The 25,119-nt window shown below is 50.1% G+C and overlaps 1 protein-coding gene and 1 gene segment (V, D, J or C); both read right to left on the bottom strand.

Moving 5' to 3' along the window:
- Positions 1-25,119, bottom strand: part of LOC144692521 (Ig kappa chain V region Mem5-like) — a 179,919-nt gene that overhangs the window by 48,642 nt on the left and 106,158 nt on the right.
- On the bottom strand, positions 12,749-22,082 carry LOC144692522 (immunoglobulin kappa light chain-like). The gene is made up of 5 exons (XM_078561480.1): positions 21,959-22,082; positions 21,481-21,773; positions 19,992-19,996; positions 19,853-19,890; positions 12,749-13,830 (listed from the first exon to the last, which is right to left on the bottom strand). The coding sequence occupies exons 1-5, from the start codon at positions 22,005-22,007 to the stop codon at positions 13,502-13,504; spliced, it is 714 nt and encodes a 237-aa protein (XP_078417606.1). The 5' UTR covers positions 22,008-22,082; the 3' UTR covers positions 12,749-13,501.

Below are 25,119 nucleotides of genomic sequence, written 5' to 3'. Positions count from 1 at the left end.
ACAGGAAGTTCTGGAGCACCAGTCTTCAGTGCTATTGCCGGAATATTGTCAGGGTCCATAGCCTTTGCAATATCCATTGTGTTCAGCCGTTTCTTGTTATCATGCGAAGTGAATTGAAATGTCTGAAGACTGGAATCTGTGATGCTAGGGACCTGCAGCGGATGCCGAGATGGATCATCCAGTCGACACTTCTGGCTGAAGGTTGTTGCGATTGTTGCCTTATCTTTTACACTGATGGGCTTTGCTCCTCCATCATTGAGGATGGGGATATTTATGGAGCCTCTTCCCTCCAGAGAATTGTTTATTGTCCACCTCCATTCATGACTGGATGTGGCAGGACAGCAGCGCTTAGATCTGATTCGTTCATTGTGGGATCGCTTAGCTCTGTCTATCACTTGCTGCTTATGCTGTTTGGTACACAAGTAGTCCTGTGTTATAGCTTCACCAGGTTGACACCTCATTTTTTAGGTATGCCTGGTTCTGCTCCTGGCATGCCCTCCTGCACTCTTCATTGAGACAGGGTTGATCTCCTGGCTTGATGGTAATGGTAGAGTGGGGGATATGTTGGGCTATGAGGTAACAGATTGTATTCGAGTACAATTCTGCTGCTACTAATGGTCCACAGTGCCTCATGGATGCCCAGGTTTGAGATGCTGGATCTGTTCAAAATCTCTCCCATTTAGCACGGTGGTAGTGCCACACAACACGATGGATGTTATCCTCAATGTGAAGACGGAACTTTGTCTACACAAGGACTGTGCGATGGTCACTCCTTCCGATAATGTCATGGACAGATGCATCTGCTGCAGGCAGGTTGGTGAGGATGATGCCAAGTATGTTTTTCCCTTTTGTTGGTTCCCTCACCACCTGCCACAGACTTAGTCTAGCATCTATATTATTTTAGACTCAGACAGTAGTGGTGCTACCAAGCAGCTCTTAGTGATGGAGATTGAAGTCCTCCACACTGAGTACAATTTGGGCTATTTGCCACTCTCAGTGCTTCCTCCAAGTAATGTTCAACATGGAGGAGCACTGAGTTATCAGCTGAGGAAGGGCGGTACGTGGTAATCAGCAGGAGGATTCCTCGCCCATGTTTGACCTGATGCCATGAGACTTCATGGGGACCAGAATCAATGTTGAGAACTCCTAGGGCAACTTCCTCCCAACCGTATACCACTGTGCAGCCACCTCTGTTGGGTCTGTCCTGCCAGTGGGAGGGTACATCACCAGGGATGGTGATGGTGGTGTCTGGGACATTATCTGTAAGGTATGATCGTGTGAGGATGACTATGTTAGGCTGTTCCTTCACTAATCTGTGACATGTGTCTCCCACTTTTGGAACAAGTCCCCAGATGTTAGTAAAGATGACTTTGCAGGGTCGACAGGGCTGAGATTGCCATTGTCGTTTCTGGTGCCTAGGTCAATACTGTGTGGTACCATTCCTTTTTTGTGAGTTTGTAGCGGTTTGATACAACTGAGTGGCAGCTGGGCCATTTCAGAGGGAATTTAAGAGTGAACCACATTGCTGTGGGTCTGGAGTAACATGTAGGTAACGATAGCAGATTTCCTTCCCTAAAGGACATTAGTGAACCAGATGGGTTTTTACAACAATTGACAATGGTTTCCTGGTCATCATTAGAGTTTTAATTCCAGATTTTTATTGAATTTGAATTTCAGCATGTGCCGTGTTGGGATTTGAACCCAGGAACCCAGAGCATCACCCAAGGTAATCCCTGGATTACTAGCCCAGCAACAATGTCACTACGCCATCGCCTCCCCTAATGTAAATTGTAAAAAGCTGAGGCCCTGGATCCCTATGGGACTCCACTTGTCACATCCTGCCAATCAGAAAAAGACCCATTTATGCATACTCACTGCTTTCTGCCAGCCAGCTAATCTCCTATCCATGCTAATATGTTACCCACCACACCATGCACTTTGTGTGAGGGATATATACAATGTTTATGTCCTGGAACAGAGAGTGCCATGAAGGACAGGATTGAACCCGGGTCCCCAGAGCATTACCCTGGGCACCTTCACCCAGGTCATTGGGTGGGATTTTCTGCTCCTGTCAGCGACGGGCATCGTGGGGGTGGGACAGGAAAATTTGGAGTGCGGCCAAATGTCAGTTTCCGGTCGGAATAAAAATAGTTTGAGATTTCCGCTCCCGAGTTTGATGGTGGGTTGGGTAGCCCATTGTGCCATATTGGGCACCGCGTTTGCATGTATTTGAATCTCATGAATATTCATTAACAACCCAGCTGGCAGGAGTCCCGCCCACGCACCACGGGTGGGGGTGGGGGGGGTGGAAGATGCCCGGGGTTGGTGGGGTGGGTGATGACGGGGGTGAGGGGGTGAGAGAGGCCGGGGGGTGGGGGGGAGGTGTGGAAGATGCCCAGGGTTGGGGGGGTGGGTGATGATGGGGGTGGGGGAGTGGGTGATGCCATGGGTTGGGGTGTGGGTGATGCCGGGGGTGGGGGTGTGGGTGATGCCGGGGATGGGGGCGTGGGTGATGCCAGGGGTGGGGGGAGTGGGTGATGCCGGGGGTGGGGAGTGTTGGTGATGCCATGGGTTGGGGTGTGGGTGATGCCGGGGGTGGTGGGGTGGGTGATTCCGGGGGTGGGGGGGTGGATGATGCCGGGGGTGGGGTTGTGGGTGATGCCGGGGGTGGGGGGGTGGTGATGACGGGGGTTGCGGTTTGGGTGATGCCGGGGGTGGGGGTTTGGTTGATGCCGGGGGTTGGGGGGGTGGGTGATGCCGGGGTTGGGGAGTGGGTGATGCCGGGGTTGGGGGTGTGGGTGATGCCGGGGGTGGGGAGGGTGGGTGATGCCGGGGGTGGGGGTGTGGGTGATGCCGGGGGAGGGGGGTGGGTGATGCAGGGGGTGGGAGCGTGGGTGATGACGGGGGTGGGGAGTGGGTGATACCTGGGGTGGGGGTGGGTGTTGCCGGGGGTGGGTGGGTGGGTGATGCCGGGGGTGAGGGGGTGGGCAATGCCGGGGGTGGGGGTGTGGGCGATGCCAGGGGAGGGGGGGTGGGTGATGCAGGGGGTGGTAGCGTGGGTGATGACAGGGGTGGGGAGTGGGTGAAGCCTGGGGTGAGGGGGTGGGTGATGCCGGGGGTGGGGGGGGTGGGTGATGCCGGGTGGGTGGGTGAGTGATGCCGGGTGGGTGGGGGAGTGATGCCGGGGGTGGGGGTGTGGTTGATGCCGGGGGTGGGGGGGGTGCGTGATGCCGGGGGTGGGGGGGTGGGTGATGCCGGGGGTGGGGGGGGGGGGTGGGTGATGCCAGGGGTGGGGTTGTGGTTGATGCCGGGGGTGGGGGGCGTGGGTGATGCCGGGGGTGGGGGGGTGGGTGATGCCGGGTGTGGGGGGGTGGGTGATGCCGGGCGTGGGGGGTGGGTGGTTCCGGGGGTGGGGGGGGGTGGGTGATGCCGGGGGTTGGGGGGTGGGTGATGCCGGGGGTGGGGGGGTGGGTGATGCCGGGGGAGGGGATGTGGGTGATGTCGGGTGTGGGGGAGTGGGTGATGCCGGGGTTGGGGGAGTGGGTGATGCTGGGGGTGGGGGGGTGGGTGATGCCGTGGGTGGGGGGGTGGGGGGTGGGTGATGCTGGGGGGGTTGGAAGCTGGTCTCAGGGTAAAACCTGAGCACCACCATTTCTCAAACTGACCCAGTGACCCGGATGAATAATAAGGTCTGAAAACAATGGCCAGGGCAGGGGTCAGAGGGCGTGTGGGAGGAGCCAACAACTGTACTTTTGGGCTGATTGACGGGGCTCCCGAATAATGAGCCATTCAGGACATGGAGAGCAAGGCTCAGCTGGGACACGTTAGGAAGATTCAAATGCCAATTGGAGGATTTGGGCAATTTCCGGAAATCTCTCATTTGATGGGGAATCTAAAAGGTTAAAATGTGAATTGCTAATGAGCATTAATAGGAAAACATAATTGGAAAGAGCAATTTGACATAAAAAAGTGAGGAATATGGCTGCAGGATTTGGATTCTAGCCACAGAGCCAGCTAATACAGAAGAGCTTGAGGTAGTTTACGGTTGGAAGCGTGTCATACAGCTGGGCTTTCTCCAGACAGGAACAAGTGTTTCCGAAATAACCTCACATGTGATAAGAAATGTGTTTTCCTGAAGAAACAAAGCAGAATGGAAGCTGGTTTTTAATTCAGCTGAACTTTCTCCTCAAAAAGACGCATGTCCAGCAGACAAAGGAAGCTTGTTTCACATCTGCAGACACTGTCTTTAAAATAACCCCATCAGCGTTAGGTCAGCCGGCCATCTTCGGACATAAAGGGTCAGAGTTCAATTTTGAGAATTCCCCTGGGTTGAGACAGAGAAACATCAAAATTCAATAAAACCATCTGGAATTCATGAGTAAATATCTTTCTTCATTGTTGCTGTTTGTTTGAGTTTTCCAACAATATTTGCTGATAAGGTGGATTTATAAATTTCATGTATTTAAGACGACATTATTGACGTGATGCTTAGCTTTGGTCATCATTTATAACTTCATGTATAAGCTATAATCTATAATGGGCTTCAGTAAAATGTATATGTTCTTGAAGCATATAGATCGTGTAATCTGAAATATTTCTTATCTCCAGAATCCACATAAATACACAACTCTAGAAGTCTTAGTCAGATTTCTAGGAGCTGATATTGGAAAACATTGAAAGAAGCTGGTCGACTAAGACAGGCCCCAATGTATGTCCCATCCTCAGACTATTTTGTGGGCTTTGAGACCCCTGGAGGAGAGGACTTGTATTTGAGGGCCCAGTCTCAGACTATGTTGCTTTAATGCTTAGAATCTCTTTTAGTCGAGGCTTTAAGCTAACAATAAGTTGAAGGGAGTTGGCTTAACTTGCCGGGGGATAAAGAGAGTGGACCCATGAACAGGCACCTTCACCCATGGTGCACATTCCTGTGAGAACCAATGAAGGATTGAGGCCATGATTGGATTGGGTTCCAATGACCCTTTGTCCCTCTCGTATGAAAGTGCAAAGGTCAGAAGGATCCAACTGTAAATTGGCTACGTCCAAAGTGCATATGCCTCATGCCCCAAAGACCTCCAGGCCTCGCAGCTGATAGGTTCAGGCTTTGCACATCTTCCTGATCCATGTTATTCCAGTAGTGTAAATTCGGGCTGTGCTCTAATCCAAAGGATTGAGTCTGACAGGGCCCTGACTCAGGCTGATATCACCTTCCAGCTCTCATTCAGATCCAAACCCCTTTGTGAAAGCTCTGTCACGGCTGGCGTGTTAGTGGGGGTGTGGAAGGGGGGGCCCTATCGGTGATCCTTAAGGCAGAGCTACAGCTGCAAGGGAGGGTCTGGGGATGGAATGCCTGGGATGAGGGCAATCCATGGGATTGACAGTGACTCCTCAGCTTGTGAATGCAAAGTGCCCATTGCTGGGTTCTGTTCAATCATGTATCTGTTCAATGTTTCCACAGAGACGAGCAGGAGTGGAGAATAGATGGAGCAGCCGACGCTGCCTTTCACCTGACACTCAGACAACTGAGGAGGAGGAGAAGACGGGCCTGTCGCTGTCTGGCTGGGCAAAGGGATGAGCCTCGCGCTGAGGAACATGGGCCAATGGGGCCCCATGAAGACCCAGACGCTGAGCCTCACAGACCCATTCCACAGAGGCATTTGGCACGGCCCAGGGTGTACCGACGTCGCCTCTCACACTTGGAGATGAGCGAGAGTCAGTGCTGCAGACGCCTTCGCTTGTCAAGAGATGTGGTGACTCACATCTGCCACATTTTCCGGAAGGATCTGAGGCCGCAGGGATTGTGAGGCCGTCCATTGCCAGTGTCTCTAAAGGTGACAGCCACACGCAGCATTTTTGCCAGCAGCTTGTTCCAGGGCTCCAGTGGAAGCCTCTGTGGAATTTCTCGAGCATCTGCTCACAAATGCATCTGAGAGGTCACCGAGGCCCTATTCAGTAAGGCACACAATTACATCTGGTTCTCCCTGGATGAAGCCAGCCAGGCTGCCAGAGCAGTGAGATTTGCAGCAATCTCCCATTCCCACAGGTACAGGGTGCCATCCACTGAACACATGTGGCCTTAAGAGCTCCCTGGGAGCAGTCAGTAAGATTTATCAATAGAAAAGGCTTCAACTCTCTCAACGTGCCGCTGATCTGTGATCACCGGAAGCAGATGATGCCGGTTTGTGTGAGGTACCCTGGGAGCTCCAATGACTCGGACATCTTGAGTCACTCGCACGTGCCAGAGATCTTCGAGGGTCCTCAGCGCATTTAGGGTTGGCTCATCGGTGACAAAGGTGACCCCCAATAGACGTGGCTAATGAGGCAGCCACAGAGAGTCTCAGAGGAGAGGCACAATGTGGCTCATTCTGTAACACGCTCCTTGATTGAGCAGACCATTGGCATGTTGAAGATGTGTTTCCGACGACTGGACCGATCAGGCAGCACTCTCCAGTACTCTCCCCAGAGGGTGGCCCCCATCATTGTGATTCCCGGCACTCGACACAACCTGGTGCTCCAAAGTGGGGATGATTTGTCACAACCAGAGATGGAGGAGCTGCACGTCTCCTCTGATGAGGAGGATGTCGAGAGGGCTGAGCCCGATGGGGATGAGGAAGTTGAGGAGCTGGAGCAGGAGGCGATACCACAGCCCAGACGAGGCAGGGATGCGTGTGAGATCCTTATAACCACAAGGTTCCAGGACGATGGTGACATTTCGCACTGACTGAGATTGACCGCAATGTGGGTATGACTTATTAAAAAAACCTTCACTGAGAAACCACAGGCAAAACCCCATGTTTCAGCCCCAACCTTCCTCAATTCAAACACAAACCCCCCTCCCCCCACCGTCCGGCCAGGATTCGGCTGTTACACTTGAAGTTACTTTAAACCCTCAGCCCCGATACCCCTTGGATTGGGCTGATAAATTACAATCCCCCCCGGGATTGGTCCTTCCGCTGTGAATTGTCAGTCCGAGAGCCAGGGTGACCGTTCCTGACCCTCCTTCCTGACTGCAGCCCCAAACCCTTCGACCTTGTCCTTTTTATGATGATTCTTATCGGAATATCATTAACCCATTTCCTGAGGCCATCCTTCTGGATGGTCAGTGCTCAGCACCTTTCAATCCTTTCAGTCTGTTCCAGACCCTGGTCCACACAGACTCACTCAGTTCTCAGCACCTTTCAATCCTTTCAGTCTGTTCCAGGCCCTGTTCCACACAGACTCACTCAGTGCTCAGCACCTTTCAATCCTTTCAGACTGTTCCAGGCCCTGGTCCACACAGACTCACTCAGTGCTGAGGTTATTTCAATCCTTTCAGTCTGTTCCAGACCCTGGTCCACACAGACTCACTCAGTGCTGAGGTTATTTCAATCCTTTCAGTCTGTTCCAGGCCACTCAAACACGCACACCTACAGGCAGCACTGCGTGACACACCCACACAGAGTCACACACCTACCGGCAGTACGGGGTAAAGCACTGACACTCAGAAACATGCACAGACAGACATTACTGGGTAAGAGACACACACTCAGAGACACACATCTACAGGCACTATTGGGTAACACACCCACACACACAGATGCACACCTACAGACAGTACTTGATAACACATGCACACTTAGACTAGAACACCTACAGACAGTACTTGGTCACACACCTACACTCAGAGACACAGACCTAAACACTGTACTGGGTAACACAGGTACACTCAACTAGCACACATCCAGACAGTACTGGGTAACACCCCCACATTTAGAGACACACACCTACTGACAGTACTGGGTAACACACCCACACTCAATGACACCCTACAGACAGTACTGGGTAACACACCCACACTCAGAGACACACCTACAGACAGTAGTGGGTAACACACCCACACTCAGAGACACACCTACAGACAGTACTGGGTAACACACCCACACACAGAGACACACCTACAGACAGTACTGGGTAACACACCCACACTCAGAGACACACCTACAGACAGTACGGAGTAACAGACCCACATTCAGACAAGCACACCGACAGACAGTACTGCGTGACACACCCACAGCCAGAGACATCCACCAACAGGCAGTATTGGGTAAGAGACCCTCACTCAAAGACACACACCTACAGCCAGTACTGGATAACACATGCACACTCAGACTAGCATACCTCCTGACAGTACTGGGTAACACACATACACTCAGGGACAGACACCAACAGTCTCTATTGGGTAAGGCACCGACACTCACAGAAACACACCTACAGGGAGTACTGGAAAACACGCCCACACTCAGAGACACACCTACAGACAGTACTGGGTAACACCCCCACATTTAGAGACACACACCTAAAGACAGTACTGGGTATCACACCCACACTCAGAGACACACCTACAGACAGTGCTGGGTAACACCCCCACATTTAGAGACACACACCTACAGACAGTACTGGGTAACACACCCACAAGCAGAGACACACACCTACAGACAGTACTGGGTAACACACCCACACTCAGAGACACACCTACAGACAGTACTGGGGAACACACCTACACTCAGAGACACACACCTAAACACTGTACTGGGTAACACAGGTACACTCAGACTAGCACACATCCAGACAGTGCTGGGTAACACCCCCACATTTAGAGACATGCACCTACAGACAGTACTGGGTAACACACCCACACTCAGAGAGACACACCTACAGACAGTACTGAGGAACACACCTACACTCAGAGACACACCTACAGTCATTACTGGGTAACACACCCACACTCAGAGACACACCTACAGACAGTACTGGGTAACACACCCACACTCAGAGACACACCTACAGACAGTACTGGGGAACACACCTACACTCAGAGACACACCTACAGACAGTAATGGGTAACACACCCACACACAGAGGCACACCTACAGACAGCACTGGGGAGCACACCCACATTTAGAGACACACACCTACATACAGTACTGGGTAACACACCCACACTCAGACACACACCTACTGACAGTACTGGGTAACACACCCACACTCAATGACACACCTACAGACAGTACTGGGTAACACACCCACACTCAGAGACACACCTACAGACAGTACTGGGTAACACACCCACACTCAGAGACACACCTACAGACAGTACTGGGTAACAGTCACACCTACATTCAGGGTCATGTATACTGTGATATCCTGACTGCTCCTCTGTGTAAACTGAGTCCTCACTCGGGTCAGTTTTGTGCTGTTAACATGAGCCCCGGGTTAAGGAGAGAGAAATGAACATTGTGACTGTATCCTCCAGCCCTGAGATTTCCCCGAGCTCATTTCAGGTCTTACCCAGCAGTCAGCACAGAGTGCACAGCACGATCCCACCAGCTGGAACATCTCTAGTGTTCCGAGTGAAGAGTGAATGCCCAACTACATCTTATATTTCTGGTAAATTTTGATAATTCTCCTAATGTTTAGGGTTTGTTGTTGGTCTGTAACATCAATGGATTTTACTGTTCAGCAGATTTTAAATTGAATGGGTCAGTGTGAGTTTCTGTTGGTCAGACCCTCGGCAGTCAAGGCTGTTGGGGCACGTTACAGGGAGGCAGTTACTGGTGGGAAAATACACTTCATTGTTTTCTGACTTTCCGTTGCCTCAGAGTCTGGATTCAGCAGCCCCAGGTTTGAAGGAATGGTTAAAAAGTTCACAGTGAAATGTAAACTCTGGCCGCCCAGGAAACAAGGGATGGACATTTGTCTTTAGCCCACATGGCTCTCCTTCCAGAGGTGGGGTCACACGAGGTGATTCACAGCCTAAACCAATGGAAGAGGTGAATTTATAATCGACAAGGCAGAAATCAGGAGTGGGATGGAAGACTCTCCATTTGCCTGGATGATTGGAACTCCAACAACACTCAAGAAGCTGGACTCCATCCCAGACAAAGCACCCACTTGATTGGCACCCCTTCCACAAACATTCACTCCCACCAACACCGACGCACAGTAGCGGCAGTGTGTACCATCTACAAGATGCACTGCAGAAACTCACCGAGGCTCCGTGAGCAGCACCTTCCAAAACCTCGACCGCTCCGATCTAGAAGGACAAGAGCAGCAGATAGCAGATAGCCCATCATTAGCCAGCCCGGGGAAATGGCGGCCGGAGCCCACTCCTCTTTACTTAACTTTCCCGAGAGCTCCACATTTCTCACTCAGACTCCGAAGTGGGACTCCTAACAGATGTGGAGTGTACCTGTTCCCCGAGAGCTTCCTCGGAGAGCAGGAAGGGGGGGAAATCTAAGTCTCTCCCCCTTTTTACAGCACTAACTGCCGTATTCCGGGAAGGTTAAATGTCCCAAAGACACTTCGAGAAGCTACGGAGAGAAGCTAAGTGTGTAAGGTGAGGGGGTAGAGTGTCAGGTAAGTGGGTGAGGGGGTAGAGTGTCAGGTAAGTGGGTGAGGGGGTAGAGTGTCAAGTAAGTGGGTGAGGGGGTAAAGTATCAGGTAAGTGGGTGAATGGGTAGAGTGTCAGGTAAGTGCGTGAATGGGTAGAGTGTCAGGTAAGTGAATGAGGGGGTAGAGTGTCAGTTAAGTGGGTGAGGGGGTAGAGTGTCAGGTAAGTGGGTGAGGGGGTAGAGTGTCAGGCAAGTAAGTGAGGGGGTAGATTGCCAGCCAAGTGGACGAGGGGGTAGGGTGTCAGGCAAGAGGTCGAGGAGGTAGCGTTGCTGGCAATTGGGCGAGAGGGTAGGTGTCAGGTATTGTCCAGGGTTGTCCCGGGTATATTTGGGGGTTGGGGGTTTTAGTCGTCTAGTTACCCTGGAGTTAGAACTGGTTTTAATCCTCCTAACGTTTCCCGGGTAACATTTCCAATCAGAAAGTCGGAATGATCGGAAGTCTCCGGGCTTTAAGTCAGAGTTTCAGAGGGTTCCAGGCGCTGGGTAATTGCCCATGGGAAGTTCTGACTTCCTGCATAATTCCCTTGCAGTCAGTGTGTAGGGAATTCCGAGGGGTTCCCCAGTGCACCTTGGCCTGTGCCTCCGGGGTACCGGAGATCGGAAGTTCTGGGCCAATGGATCAGACGTCCAAAAGCTTGGCCAACGATGTTGACTTTAAGGAGTGTCTTAAAGGAGGAAAGTGAGGGAGAGACGGGGAGAGGTGTAGGGAGGGAATTCCAGAGCTTGGGGCCCAGGCAGCTGAAGGCACGGCCACCAATGGAGGAGCGATTCTGATTAGGAATCCACCAGAGGCCAGGATTAGAGGAGCGTAGATATCTCGGAGGGTTGTAGGGCTGGAGGAGATTCCAGAGATAGGGAGGGGCGAGGCCATGGAGGGAATTGAAAACAAGGATGGGAGTTGTAAAATCAGGATGTTGCTTGACCTGGTGGTCAAGGGCCAATGTCGGTCAGTGAGCACAGGGCTGACAGGGGAACGGGACTCACTGTGAGTTAGGACACGGGCAGCAGAGTTTTGGATGACCCCAAGTTTACGGAGGGTAGAATGTGGGAGAGCAGCCAGGAGTGTATTGGAATAGTCACATCCAGAGGTAACGAAGGCATGGGTGAGGGCTTCAGCAGCTGATGAGCTGAGACTGGGGTGAAGTCGAGCGATGTTATGGAGGTGGAAATAGGCGCTCTTAGTGATGTGACGAATATGAGGTCGGAAGCTCATCTCAGGGTCAGATGTGACCCCAAGGTTGTGAACAGACGGGTTTAATCTCAGACTGTTACTGGGGAGAGGGATGGAGTCAAGAGTTAGAGAACAGAGTTTGGAGTGGGGACTGAAAACAATGGCTTCAGTCTTCCCAATATTTAATTGTAGGAATTCCTGTTCATCCAGTACGGGATGTGGGATAAGCAGTCTGATAATTTAGCAACAGTGGAGGAGGTGAGAGAGGTGGTGGTGAGGTAGAGCTGGGGGTCTTCAGCGTACATGTGAAAACTAACGCTATGCTTTCGGATGATGTGTCCGAGGGGCAGCATGTAGATGAGAAATAGGAGGGGCCAAGGATCGATCCCTGGGGGACACCAGAGGTAATGGAGCAGGGACAGTTTTAGCAGATGAGAGGAGGAGCCGGGAGTGTTTGGAGCGCTCCAGCCAGATCTGGCGGTGATGGATAAACCAGTTTCAATTCTGCCTCCCTTGGATTAAGTGAGTGGAGATGAGGGTTGTAGGAGGGGGAACGGCCAGGGTGAGGGAGAGGAATGGTTTTATTGGGGACTAGGATATGAAAGGTGGAGCTGAGGGTGAGGATGAGTAAATCAGTCGCTGCAGAAATGTTGTGGTGATCGGAGGGCCAGAGACGAGATCGTTGGGATTTTGAAAGTGCAGTTGTTAATGAATTGGGGAATAGATTTTTCTAGGGATGGATACAGAAGGGGGTAGGGTTGTGCTGTGGAAGGGGGATGTGGGTGGGGAGTGATACAAGGAAGTGATCAGAGATGGTCTTATCTGTGATTGAAACTATGGGAGTAGAGAGACCACGTGAGATGGGAAGGTCACGGGGGAGGTCGTGGATATGGTTTGGGGAATTGTGGTTGTGATGATTTAATCCCAGCAACTTCCAGTTTCTTTTCTGTTTTTAATCTTGTAAATTCAAGAGATTCGAGATAAAACTGATCATTTTAAAATGATTGATAATTGTCTTTGAACCAAATTGTCTGTTGATGTTTCATTGATTGACAGGCCAACCAGCCAATCAGGACAATCACTTGCTGAAATGTAGCCAATCAGCTGATGGGGAGGTGGGACATTTCCAAAGCACTCACCAGACAGAGACTGAATATTCTTAATGTTTATTACCTTTTACACATTGACATTTACAGAAAAAAGACTTGAATAAACAGCCCAGCCAGAGGAAGCTGGAGAAATTCACAGGGAGAATGGAGGTTTATTAAAACGCTTGTGGAGATTTTCCCAAGAACATGAGAATCCTGTCCCTTTAAACAGTGACTAAACCTTAAATTGTAACTGCAGGGTGAGCAGGAAGGGGTCTGGTTTACTGAAGCAGACACTTCGGAGGGTCACAATATTTTTGTACAGCTGACAGTCTTCAGCATCTTAGAGAGGTTTAACTTAGCATCACGAATCTAAAATATCCCAGCAAACACTCCCAGGGCAGGTACAGCACGGGGTTAGATACAGAGTAAAGCTCCCTCTACACTCTCCCCATCAAACACTCCCAGGGCAGGTACAGCACGGGGTTAGAGACAGAGTAAAGCTCCCTCTACACAGTCCCCATCAAACACTCCCAGGGCAGGTACAGCACGGGGTTAGATACAGAGTGAAGCTCCCTCCACACAGTCCCCATCAAACACTCCCAGGACAGGTACAGCACAGGGTTAGATACGGAGTGAAGCTGCCACTACACTGCCCAAATAATATGCCTTAACCCCTAACCCTCAGAAGTGTCTCAGAGCCGGTCCCGAGAAGGAAGAGAGTTGTAATTCGGTGCTGACAATGACCTTTGCCCTCCCAGCTCACCCCTGTGCTATTTAAAGTTGTGTCTCCTCTGTGGACTGCCTCTAACACTCTATGCACATTCTGATCTCCTGATGCTCTTGCTGAGGGGAGAGGAGAGGCTCTCGTGGGTGACGACACAGGAGAAGCGGGCATTGGACTCCCAGCCGGAGCCAGAGAGGGTCAGCAGGCTGCTGACGCTGTAGGTACTGTCCGAAGCTCGCAGGTAGTTGCTGGTCTGAACCCCGTCCGAAATGGCTGCACCGTCCTTCTTCCACTGCACCTTCACTTCATCGGGATAGAAGTGATTGGCAAGGCACACCAGGGTGGCAGTGCCCTTGGTCTTGACCTCCTCCGGGGAGGGGGGCAGCAGGGTCAGTGTGGGTGGTGACTTCTCTCTGCCTGAAAGAGAAGAGAAGGAAGTTTAATCACTGTCATTATAATGAATTTCAACTTCCCGAATATTAACTGGGATCAGATCTGTGTAAATGTATAGATGATGTAAAATTCTTATAATCCATCCAGGTGAATTCTTTTAGCCCGAATGTAACAAACCCAACAAGAGAAGGTGCAGTTTTAGACAATTTCAGGGAATGAATCTGGGCAGGTGGAAGGTGTATCAGTGGGAGAGTATCTGGGTAATAGTGATCATAATTCAGTTAGATTTAGAGCAGCTATGGAAAAGGATAAAGCTAGACCAAGTGTAAAAGTTGTAAATTAGGGAAAGGTCAATTTAACTAAGCTGCGATTTGCCGAAATGGACAGGAAACAGCAACTTGAAGGTAAATCAGTGCCAGAGCAGTGGAAGGTTTTCATGGAGGAGAATTGTGAAATATTGGATGGGATATAAATAGTGCGGAATTCTCCCAGATTTCAACAAAGGGCAATGGTGGGTGGGAGAAAGATTGTTTTACATCCCCTGTGCCCTTGCCACTCTCAGTCTTTCCTCCAAGTGGTGTTCAACATGGAGGAGCACTGATTCATCAACTGAGGGAGGGTGGTACGTGGTAATCAGGAGGAGGTTTCCTTCCCCATGTTTGACCTGATGCCATGAGACTTCATGGGGTCCGGAGTTGATTTTGAGGACTCCCAGAGCAACTCCCCACTGACTGCATGCCACAGTGTTGCCACCTCTGCTGGGTCTGTCCTGCCGGTGGGACAGGACATACCCGGGGACGGTGATGGTGGAGTCTGGGACATTATCTGTAAGGTATGATTCTGTGAGGATGACTATGTCAGGCTGTTGCTTGGCTGTTCTGTGAGACAGCTCTTCCAATTTTGACACTAGCCCCCAGATGTTAGTAAGGGGGACTTTGCAGGTTCAATGGGGCTGAGTTTGCCGTTGTTGTTTCCGGTGCCTAGGTAGATGCCGGGTGGTCCGTCCGGTTTCATTCCTTTTTTGTGACTTTGTCGCAGTTTCTAACAACTGAGTGGGGGCTGGGCCACTTCAGAGGGGATTTAAGAGCCAACCACATTGCTGTGTGGCACACGGCAACACCTGGAAAATTGCCCAGGTATGTCCTGTACACAAAAAGCAGGACAAATCCAACCTGGCCAATTACCGCCCCATCAGTCTACTCTCCATCATCAGTAAAGTGATGGAAGGGGTCATCAACTGTGCTATCAAATGGCACTTGCTCAGCAATAACCTGCTCACTGAGGCCCAGTTTGGGTTCTGCCAGTGCCACTCAGCTCCTGACCTCATTACAGCCTTAGTTCAGACATGGACAGTGGAGCTGAACTCCCGAGGTGAGGAGAGACCGACTGTCATTGATATCAAGGCCATATTTGACTGAGTGTGGCGTCAAGGAGCCCGAGCAAAACTGGAGTCAAAGGGAATCAGGGGGAAAACTCTCTGTGGGTTGGAGTCAGACCTAGCACAAAGGAAGATGGTTGTGGTTGCTGGAGGTCAGTCATCTCAGCTCCTGGACATCACTGCATGAGTTCCTCAGGGTAGCATCCTCGGCCCAACCATCTTCAGCTACTTCATCAATGACCTTCCTTACATCATAAGGTCAGAAGTCGGTGTGTTCGCTGATGATTGCACAATGTTCAGCATCATTCATTACTCCTCAGATACTGAAGCAGTCCCTGTCCAAATGCAGCAAGACCTGCAAAATAGCCAGGATTGGGCTGACAAGTGGCAAGTAACATACATGCCACACAAGTGCCAGGCAATGACCATCTCCAACAAGAGAGAATCCAACCATCGACCCTTATGTTCAATGGCATTACCATCACTGAATCCGCCGCTATCAACATCCTGGGGGTTAGCATTGAGCAGAAACTGAAGTGGACTAGCCATATAAATACTGTGGCTACAAGAGCAAGTCAGAGGCTAGGAATCGTGTGACGAGTAACTCACCTCCTGACTCTCCAAAGCCTGTCCTCCATCTACAAAGCACAAGTCAGGAATGTGTTGGAGTGCTCTCCACTTGTCTGGATAATTGCAGCTCCAACAACACTGAAGAAGCTGGACACCATATTTAAACTACAGCCGTGCGCACACTTCTCAATGCTTGCAGCCCGGGGCTGCTCCGGGGAAGACATGGCCCCAAAAGCCAAGCAGAGTGCAGCCCCCGATTCAGTGACGCATTTCTGGGATGCCTTCTGGACACTGTGGAGGCTCATCCTGATGTCCTCTACCCCCGCTCTGGCCGCAGGAGAGCCATCAGTTTCAGATTTTTGGCTGTCTCACCATATTATTCCCACTGCTCACCATGACACCTGACACCAATGGGGCCGGAAAATTCCGGCCATAGTGAGAGAGGAAATATTAATTGTTGGAAAATATTCTGAGGGACATTTTAATCATGTTTGAGAAAGATACGACCAAGGACAGTCAACATGGACTTGTTAAGGGAAAGCCGTGTCTGACTAACTTGCTTCAATTTTTTGAGGGGGTAACAAGGAGGGTTGATGAGGGGAGCGAGTTTGACGTGGTCTATGCGGATTTTAGCAAGACTTCTGACAATGTTCCACATGATAGACTGCTCAGAAAATTAAAGACTCATGGGATCCCAGGGAAAGGGGCAAGTTGTGTTTCAAATTAGTTGAGTGGCAGGAGGTAAAGGTTTGATGTTAAGCTGGTTAAGTCATATTGGACTGTTACTTAGACATTTGTAAAGAGGGTTTCCACAAATTCAGCACGGAAATGGTTAATATTAAGAGTGCTTAAACACTCATTGACCCTCTAAGACCCTGTTAAGATGTCAGGAATCCCTCACTATTGATCAGTCTGTCCGGGGGAAACACGTTCAGCATTAACACTCCTCAGATCTCACACACATCGAGAGAACTTTATCCCAGAATGTTGGAGGACACTTGGATCAACCCACTTCAGAAAGGATTCAGATTGGGTGTCATAGAATAAAATCAGAGAAAGTTTCTGGCACAGAAAGAGGCCACTCGGCCCATCAGGTCTGTGCCCACTGAAACACGAGCCGTCCGGTCGAATCCCACTTTCCAGCATTTGGTCCGTAGTCCTCCAGGTTCAGGCTCTTGAGGTTCATATCCAGACACCTTTTAAATGGGTTGAGGGTTCCTGCCTCTGTGACCCTCTCAGGCAGTGAGTTCCAGAGCCTCATCTCCCATCTAATCTTTCTCCCAATCACTTTAAATCTATGCCCCCTAGTCACTGACCTCTCTGCTAAAGTAAATAGGCCCGTCCCATCTACTCTATCCAAGCCCCTCATAATTTTGTACATCTCAATCAAATCTCCCCTCAGCCTCCTCTGTTCCAAGGAGAACAACCCCAGCCAATCCAATCTCTCCTCATAGCTGCAATTTTCCTGTCCTGGCTACATCCTGGTTAAATCTCCTCTCTACCCTCTCTAATGCAGTCACATCCTTCCTGTAATGAGGTGACCAGAACTGCGCACTGTACTCAAGTTGTGGCCTAACTAATAATTTATACAGTTCCAGCATAACCTCCTTGCTCGATACCTCGGCTAATGATTGAAAGGATTCCATGTTCCTTCTTAACCACCTTATCGACCTGTTCTGCTACCTTCAGGAGTCTGGACATTCACCCCAAGGTCCCTCGCTTCCTCTGCACCTCTCAGTATCTTCCCATTTATTGTGTATTCCTTTGCTTTGTTTGACCTCCCCAAATGCATCACCTCACACTTCTCTGGGGAGAATTCCATTTGCCACTTTTCTGTCCACCTGACCAGTCCATTGATATCTTCCTGCAGCCTACAACAATCCTCCTTATTATCTACCATGCAGCCAATTTTTCTGTCACCTGTAAACTCCTTGATCAATCTCCTACATTTATGTCCAAATCATTAATATATACACAAAAAGCAGGGTACCTAGGCCTGAGCACTGCAGACCCACACTGGAAACAGCCTTCCAGTCACTAAAACACCATCAATAATTACCCTTTGTGCCCGGCCACTGAGCTAATTTTGTATCTAATGGGCCCCATACCCATAGACCCCATTGGCTTTTATTTTATTAACCAGTCTGCCATGTGGAACCTGCTCAAAAACCTTGCTAAAATCCATGTAGATAACATCAACTACACTAACCTCATCAATCCTCCTTGTTACTTCCTCAAAAAAGATGAACAAATTAGTCAGACATGACCGTCCCTTATCAAACCCGTGCTGACTGTCCTGGATTAATCTGTGCCTTTTTAAGCGACAGTTTATCCTGTCCATCAGAATTGATTCCAATTATTTGACCACCAACGAGAACACAATGACTGGCCTGTAATTATTCAGTCTATCCCTCGCTCCCTTTTTAAACAAAGGTACAACATTATCAGACCTCCAATCCTCCGGCCCCTCACCTGTATCCAGTGAGGATTGGAAAATGAGGGTCGGACCCTCCACAATTTCCTCCCTGGTTTCTGATAACAGCCTGGGGCACATTTCACCCGGCCCTGGTGGTTAATCCATTCTCAAGGATGCTAATCCCCCTCATACTTCCTCTCTCCCTATGTTTATCACATCCAATATTTCACACTCCTCCACCATAGTGACAATGTCTACATTGTTCCCTTTCTTTTGTGAAGACAGACGCAAAGTATTCATTCAGAACCATACCCACATTCTCCACCTCCTCACATAGGTTACCTTTTTGGTCTTTTATTGGCACTACTCGTCCCTTAGTTATCCTCTTACTCTTAATGTATTGAGAAAACAGCTTTGGGTGCAGAAGGTTCTAGATTTCATTTAAAACCTTGCCGGCCAATACTGGGGCGACGTCAAGGGTGAGGCTTAATTTGTTTCAGAGTCCGGGGTTCAGACAGGGTCAGTGTGAGGTCAATGGCACCTCACAGGGTCAACATAAGAAATCTCCAAATTCAAAAAAAGGCTTGCATTTCAATGGCACCTGTCACCACCTCAGGATGTCCCAGAGTGTTCCAGAGCCAACTGTGCACAGTAAGATCCCAGATAGCGGATCGACAATGGCCTGATAATCAGATGAGTAGTGATGTAGTTTGAGGGATAAATATTGTCCAGGAAACCGGGGGGATCACCCCTGGTCTTCTTCTCAAAGCACCGTGGGATATTTGACATCCTCCTGAGAGGGCAGACCTCCGTTTGTCTCATCTGAAAGACGGCTCCTCTAACAGTGCTGCCCTCCCTCAATACTACACTGGAGTCTCAGGCTGGATTACGTGCTCAAGTCTCTGGAGTGGGATTTGAACCCACAACATTGTGACTCTGAGGGGCTGGTGCTAACCACTGAGGCAAGGCCCACACCTCACGGTCCAATAGCCCACCATGTTCACCCTCCCGGCTCACACTTGGAGGAACGAGCCCACTTGGGGATGGTGGAGCTGTTCCCCAGTCAGAGACAGTGTCTTCAGCAGAGAGATGGAGAGCAGATTCCGGGAGGCCTGGAGTCTAGAGGGTGACATTTAAACATTCGGGGGAAACGGAGAGTCTCCCCGAAACCCTGGAACACTGAAGCCACTGGATTGTGGGCCCTGCTCTACCTGTTTGTCATCAGAACTTTGCCAAGAGATAACCAGGGAGTGGAGAGAGCAGAGTTCAAGCTGGGGGAGGTGGGACCTCGGTGTCTCACTGTGCTGGTGCTGTAATCAGTTATATCAGAGACTGTGAGAGGGAGCCAGAGCTCATATCAAACTCTGCCCGTGTCTGTCACACTGAGACTGACAGGAGTCTAGTGAGTGATTTCACTCCATGGTGCAGCAATGTCAGCACAGTCTGCAAACGCCCAGATCTCCTCGAGACGGTGGGTAAAAGTTGGTTATTTATATCTTGCTGCTTAAAGGGGGGAATGTAATGAAAGAAATACAGCTGGGCACCCTGTTATACACAGTGTTGTTCACTGAACCATTTCATTCACTGCAGCTCCTCACTAACACCTTCAACTATTCAGCATTAGTGTTTGAGAAAGTTTCAGTATTGAAATGGTTAATAAGGGAGGATTGGGGTTTACTTACTCAGTCTGAGCTTGGTTCCTTTACCGAACGGACCCACACTGAGAGCTTCCAGCGCAGGGGCTGTACAAAAACCTCTGCTCTCTGCTTCACTCAGTCACTCTCACCCTCTCCCTGTCTCTCACTCACACTCACCTTTAACTTACTCTCACCCTCTCCCTGTCTCTCACTCACACTCACCTTTAACTCACTCTCACCCTCTCCCTGTCTCTCACTCACACTCACATTTAGCTCACTCTCACCCTCTGTCTCTCACTCACACTCACATTTAACTCACTCTCACCCTCTCCCTGTCTCTCACTCACACTCACCTTTAACTCACTCTCACCCTCTCCCTGTCTCTCACTCAAACTCACCTTTAACTCACTCTCACCCTCTCTCTGTCTCTCACTCAAACTCACCTTTAACTCACTCTCACCCTCTCTCTGTCTCTCACTCACACTCACCTTTAACTCACTCTCACCCTCTCTCTGTCTCTCACTCACACTCACCTTTAACTCACTCTCACCCTCTCCCTGTCTCTCACTCACACTCACCTTTAAATCACTCTCACCCTCTCCCTGTCTCTCACTCACACTCACCTTTAACTCACTCTCACACTCTCCCTGTCTCTCACTCACGCTCACCTTTAACTCACTCTCACCCTCCCTCTGTCTCTCACTCACACACACCTTTAACTATTTCTCTCTATCTCTCTTTCTCTGATTGTCTCTCTCTCTGTTTTTCTCTCTCTCCCTCTCTCTCTGAATTCTGTGCAGTTGTGCTCGAGAAATTTGAGAACTTGAACATTTTATGATAAATCTCCCAGTCGGTCTTCAAATGTGGACATGGAAAAAAGGTTAACTTGAGGCCTTCAGTGGGTGGTGGACAACACAGGGACTGGAGTGTGTAGTGGACAGTGAAAATAATTTGTTCAGTTTCCTTTCTTGTGTTTATTATATATTCAATATAACTATGTCAGTACAGGAGGTGGGACTGTGTGTCCATTATTATATATTATATATAACTGTGGGATGTGTCAGTACAGGAGGTGGGACTGTGTGTCCATTATTATATATTCTATATAACTGTGGGACGTGTCAGTACAGGAGGTGGGACAGTTTGTCCATTATTATATATTCTATATAACTGTGGGATGTGTCAGTACAGGAGGTGGGACTGTGTGCCCATTATTATATATTCTATATAACTGTGGGATGTGTCAGTACAGGAGGTGGGTCTGTGTGTCCATTATTATATATTCTATATAACTGTGGGATGTGTCAGTACAGGAGGTGGGACTGTGTGTCCATTATTATATATTCTATATAACTGTGGGATGTGTCAGTACAGGAGGTGGGACTGTGTGTCCATTATTATATATTCTATATAACTGTGGGATGTGTCAGTACAGGAGGTGGGACTGTGTGTCCATTATTATATATTCTATATAACTGTGGGATGTGTCAGTACAGGAGGTGGGACTGTGTGTCCATTATTATATATTCTATATAACTGTGGGATGTGTCAGTACAGGAGGTGGGACTGTGTGCCTATTATTATATATTTTATATAACTGTGGGATGTGTCAGTACAGGAGGTGGGACTGTGTGTATTGAGGTTTTTGTAAGGCTCTGTATCACTGTGTATGCTGAGCTGCTATAGCCCTGACAGTAATAATCAGCGACATCCTCATTCTGTACATTGCTGATTGTCAGGGTGAATTGAGTGCCAGATCCACTGCCGGTGAATCGCTCCGATGTTCCTGTGAATCGAGTTGTTGCACCATAGATCAGGAGAGTGGGTTTCTGTCCTTCTCGCTGCTGGTACCAACTCACATAGTTGCTAACAGACTGACTGGCCGTACAGGTGATGGTGGCCGTCTGGCCCAGGCTCACTGACAGCATCGGGGGAGACTGGGTCATGGTGATGGCCCCACTGATACCTGAGGGGTAATAGAGAAACAGAGTGTAGTAAGAAGTGTCACACAAAGAGCCTGTAAAATGAGATATTGTTAGAGACAGTGACCATTCCTCTGCTTTCAGCATTTTCCCTTCAATCACAAGTCAGTCGAATTGGATGGAAATGGAGAGCAGGAAAATATTCACGGTGGAAGAGAGAGATTTGTACCTGCGATGCAGAATGCCAGAGGCCAGATGAGCTGGATGGCTGAAATCATGGTGTCTGCTCCTGTCCCTGTGCCTGGTCACTGATAAACTCTCCCTTCACTGTGCTCAGCTTTATAAAGCTGCAGCCTGTCAGAGTCTCACTGGCTGTTCCTCAGTATGTAAATGGTATCACCCATAGAAAACCACGTCAGCACCTTTCACATCCTCTTCAACTCCCTCCTTCTGCCTCTCTTTCAATCCCTCCTTCTGTCTGTCTCTGTCCCTCTCTCTCGCTCCTGCCTCTCTCTCTCTCGCTCTGTCTCTATCTGTCTCTTTGTCTCTCCCCCTCCACACACCCCAAGCTCTCTCTCACTCACTTTTTGCTCTCCCTCCATGCCTCTCTCTCCTCTCTCTCTCTCTTTCTCTCTCTCTCTCTCGCTGCCTCCTCATCTCTTTCCCACCCTCCATCGTTCTGGAATTCTCTAACTGATCTCTATAACAGGCGTTATTACTGGAGTTTGGAACACTTTGAGTCCTGGTGCAGCAGTTAAATGCTTCCCTCCCTCTCTCACTCGGTCTCACAGTCTCCACCTCGCTCTCTCTTTCCCACAGTCTCCCAGGGGGAACACAGTGAAATGAAGGGGAGAACTCCCTCTGCTCTGCCCCACCGATGGATGTGAACCCTTGACCCTAGAAGCATGTCTTCTCCTGGAGTAAGGCCCCATTTCCCACATTGACCATGCTTTGGCCTCTCTCAGTCAGACTGACAGATTATGTCAAATTAAGGGCAGTTCTGTGCTGTTGGCCAATTCTCACTGGGGACTGGTTTGGACACAAACCTCATTTCATGAAGGCCCAGCAGAGAGAGAAGACCCTCACCCCATCAGTGTGAGCTGGAGGGACAGGGCAGAGTCTGACCCACTGAGCCATCCTGTCGATTCAGAACATGTTCCAATCCCTTCCCCTCTCCCTCCCTTTCCATGGTCAGGCTCCAGGTCAGGGTGTTTTACTGGGATGAGAGGTGGACGATCACACATTTACAACAGAAAGAAACTGTCCTCCACATCGACCATGGTGTCCCTGTCCCACTGGACCCTCCAATAGGGACCAGTAAACATGGGCCTGCATCCCACTGGACCGTCCAATAGGGACCAGTAAACATGGGCCTGCTTCCCACTGGGCCCTCCAATAGGGACCAGTAAACATGGGCCCCACTCCCACTGGACCCTCCAATAGGGACCTGTAAACATGGGCCCCCCTCCCACTGGACCCTCCAATAGGGACCAGTAAACATGGGCCTCCTTCCCATTGGACCCTCCAATAGGGACCAGTAAACATGGGCCCCCCTCCCATTGGACCCACCAGTAGGGACCAGTAAACATGGGCCCCCCTCCCATTGGACCCTCCAATAGGGACCAGTAAACATGGGCCCCCCTCCCATTGGACCCTCCAATAGGGACCAGTAAACATGGGCCCCCCTCCCACTGGACCCTCCAATAGGGACCAGTAAACATGGGCCCCCCTCTCACTGTACCCTCCAATAGGGACCAGTAAAAATGGGCCCCCCTCCCATTGGACCCTCCAATAGGGACCAGTAAACATGGGGCCCCCTCCCATTGGACCCTCCAATAGGGACCAGTAAACATGGGCCTCCTTCCCATTGGACCTCCAGTAGCTGAACTTCAAACTCCACAACTCTCCATCCCGTAAGCCTCTAATTCCCATCTCCACAACATTGTCCATCTCTACACTACATCAGCCCCTTGACCACAGAAACCCTGATCCCTGTTCGTCATGCCTCCTGACTGCATTATTCCGATGCCCTCTCCCAGCTTCCTTCATCCACGCTCCATAAACCCCAACTTGTCCGAAATGCAGAGTTCCATACCTTGTCCCACACCAAGTGTCGTTCCTACACTACCCCTGACCTTACAGACCGACTACCCAAGACCTCACTGACCTGTTACCCCCTGACCTCACTGACTTCTTACCTACAGACCTAACTGACCTGTTACCCCTGAACCCACTGATCTGTTACCCTTGACCTCACTGCCCTCCAATTCCCTCCATGTCCTAGCTCCTCCCTACCTCTGCGTTCTGCTGCAGACTCACATTCCCTCCCTCACCCTTCCACCTTCTGACCCTGCTGTCCTGCCCATCGCTGCTTCCTTCATCCCACCATTGACAGCAGAGCCTTCCGACGCCTAGGCCCTGCTTTCTGAACTCCCACTCTTCATACCCACCCCGTCTCCAGGCCTCTCTCTCCTGCATCAAACTCCATCCTTTCACCTAAGCCTTTGATCACTTTCCTAAACTCGCTCCTGCCCCCTCCCCCGTTCACCTCACTGTTCCTCTGTGATACATCTAGGGGATGTTTGTATGTCAAGGCGCTATATAAATGAAAATTTTGTGTGCATTTTGGCTGGGGACAGAATTGGACACAGTGGTGATGACCACTGCATTTCGGACAATTTGGGGTTTATGTCAGGAGGGGAGAGGGAATGTTGGGAGATCTGAGCTCCATTTCCCACCCCGGGCATTTTGTCTTCCAATGAATGAATGAGATGCCAATTTCGAGCCCAGGTTAGGGACAGTCTCGTGCTGTGGACCCAGGTCTACAAGAGGGAATTGGAGATCTCCCTGAAAAGGAAAGATTTGCTGGGTTATGGGGATAGAGAGGGTGAGTGGGTCTCACTGGGTAACTCACAGGCAGGATGGGCTGAATGGCCTCCTTCTGTGCTGCAAGTTTCTAGGTAGTGGACACGGTTCACAGTTTTCTCCCGTGTCAGTAACAAACATGCAGCTGCTCTGAGCTCCTTCTTTCACTTCCTCTCTTGGTTACGTTTCAATCTTGCGATCGGACAATCTTTGCAGTTATTTTTTACACTGGGGGTTTCTGCTGTGGTCTGAATCTGTAATAATAACTGTCCAATCAGTGAAAAGAACAGCAGCTAAGAGCAGTCAGGACTGAGGAGGCAGGCTCACTGGGAAACACATTGGGAAGATCAAAGCCATCGTCTTCAGCTCCCGATACAAACTCCATCCCTCTCCCTGAGCACTGTCTGCTGCTGAACCAGACTCTTTACAAACTTGGCCTCATCTTTCACCCCGACCTGACCCCCCAAATCCTCCACATCACAAAGATCAGCCACTTGCCCCGATAACTGGAATGTGCTGACTACA

The sequence above is a fragment of the Cetorhinus maximus genome, chromosome 17 (assembly GCF_964194155.1).
Source record: "Cetorhinus maximus chromosome 17, sCetMax3.hap1.1, whole genome shotgun sequence".
In the NCBI taxonomy this organism is placed as follows: domain Eukaryota; kingdom Metazoa; phylum Chordata; class Chondrichthyes; order Lamniformes; family Cetorhinidae; genus Cetorhinus; species Cetorhinus maximus.
The sequence above is the reverse complement of the archived record's forward strand: the minus strand, read 5'-3'. Positions and strand labels throughout refer to the sequence as shown.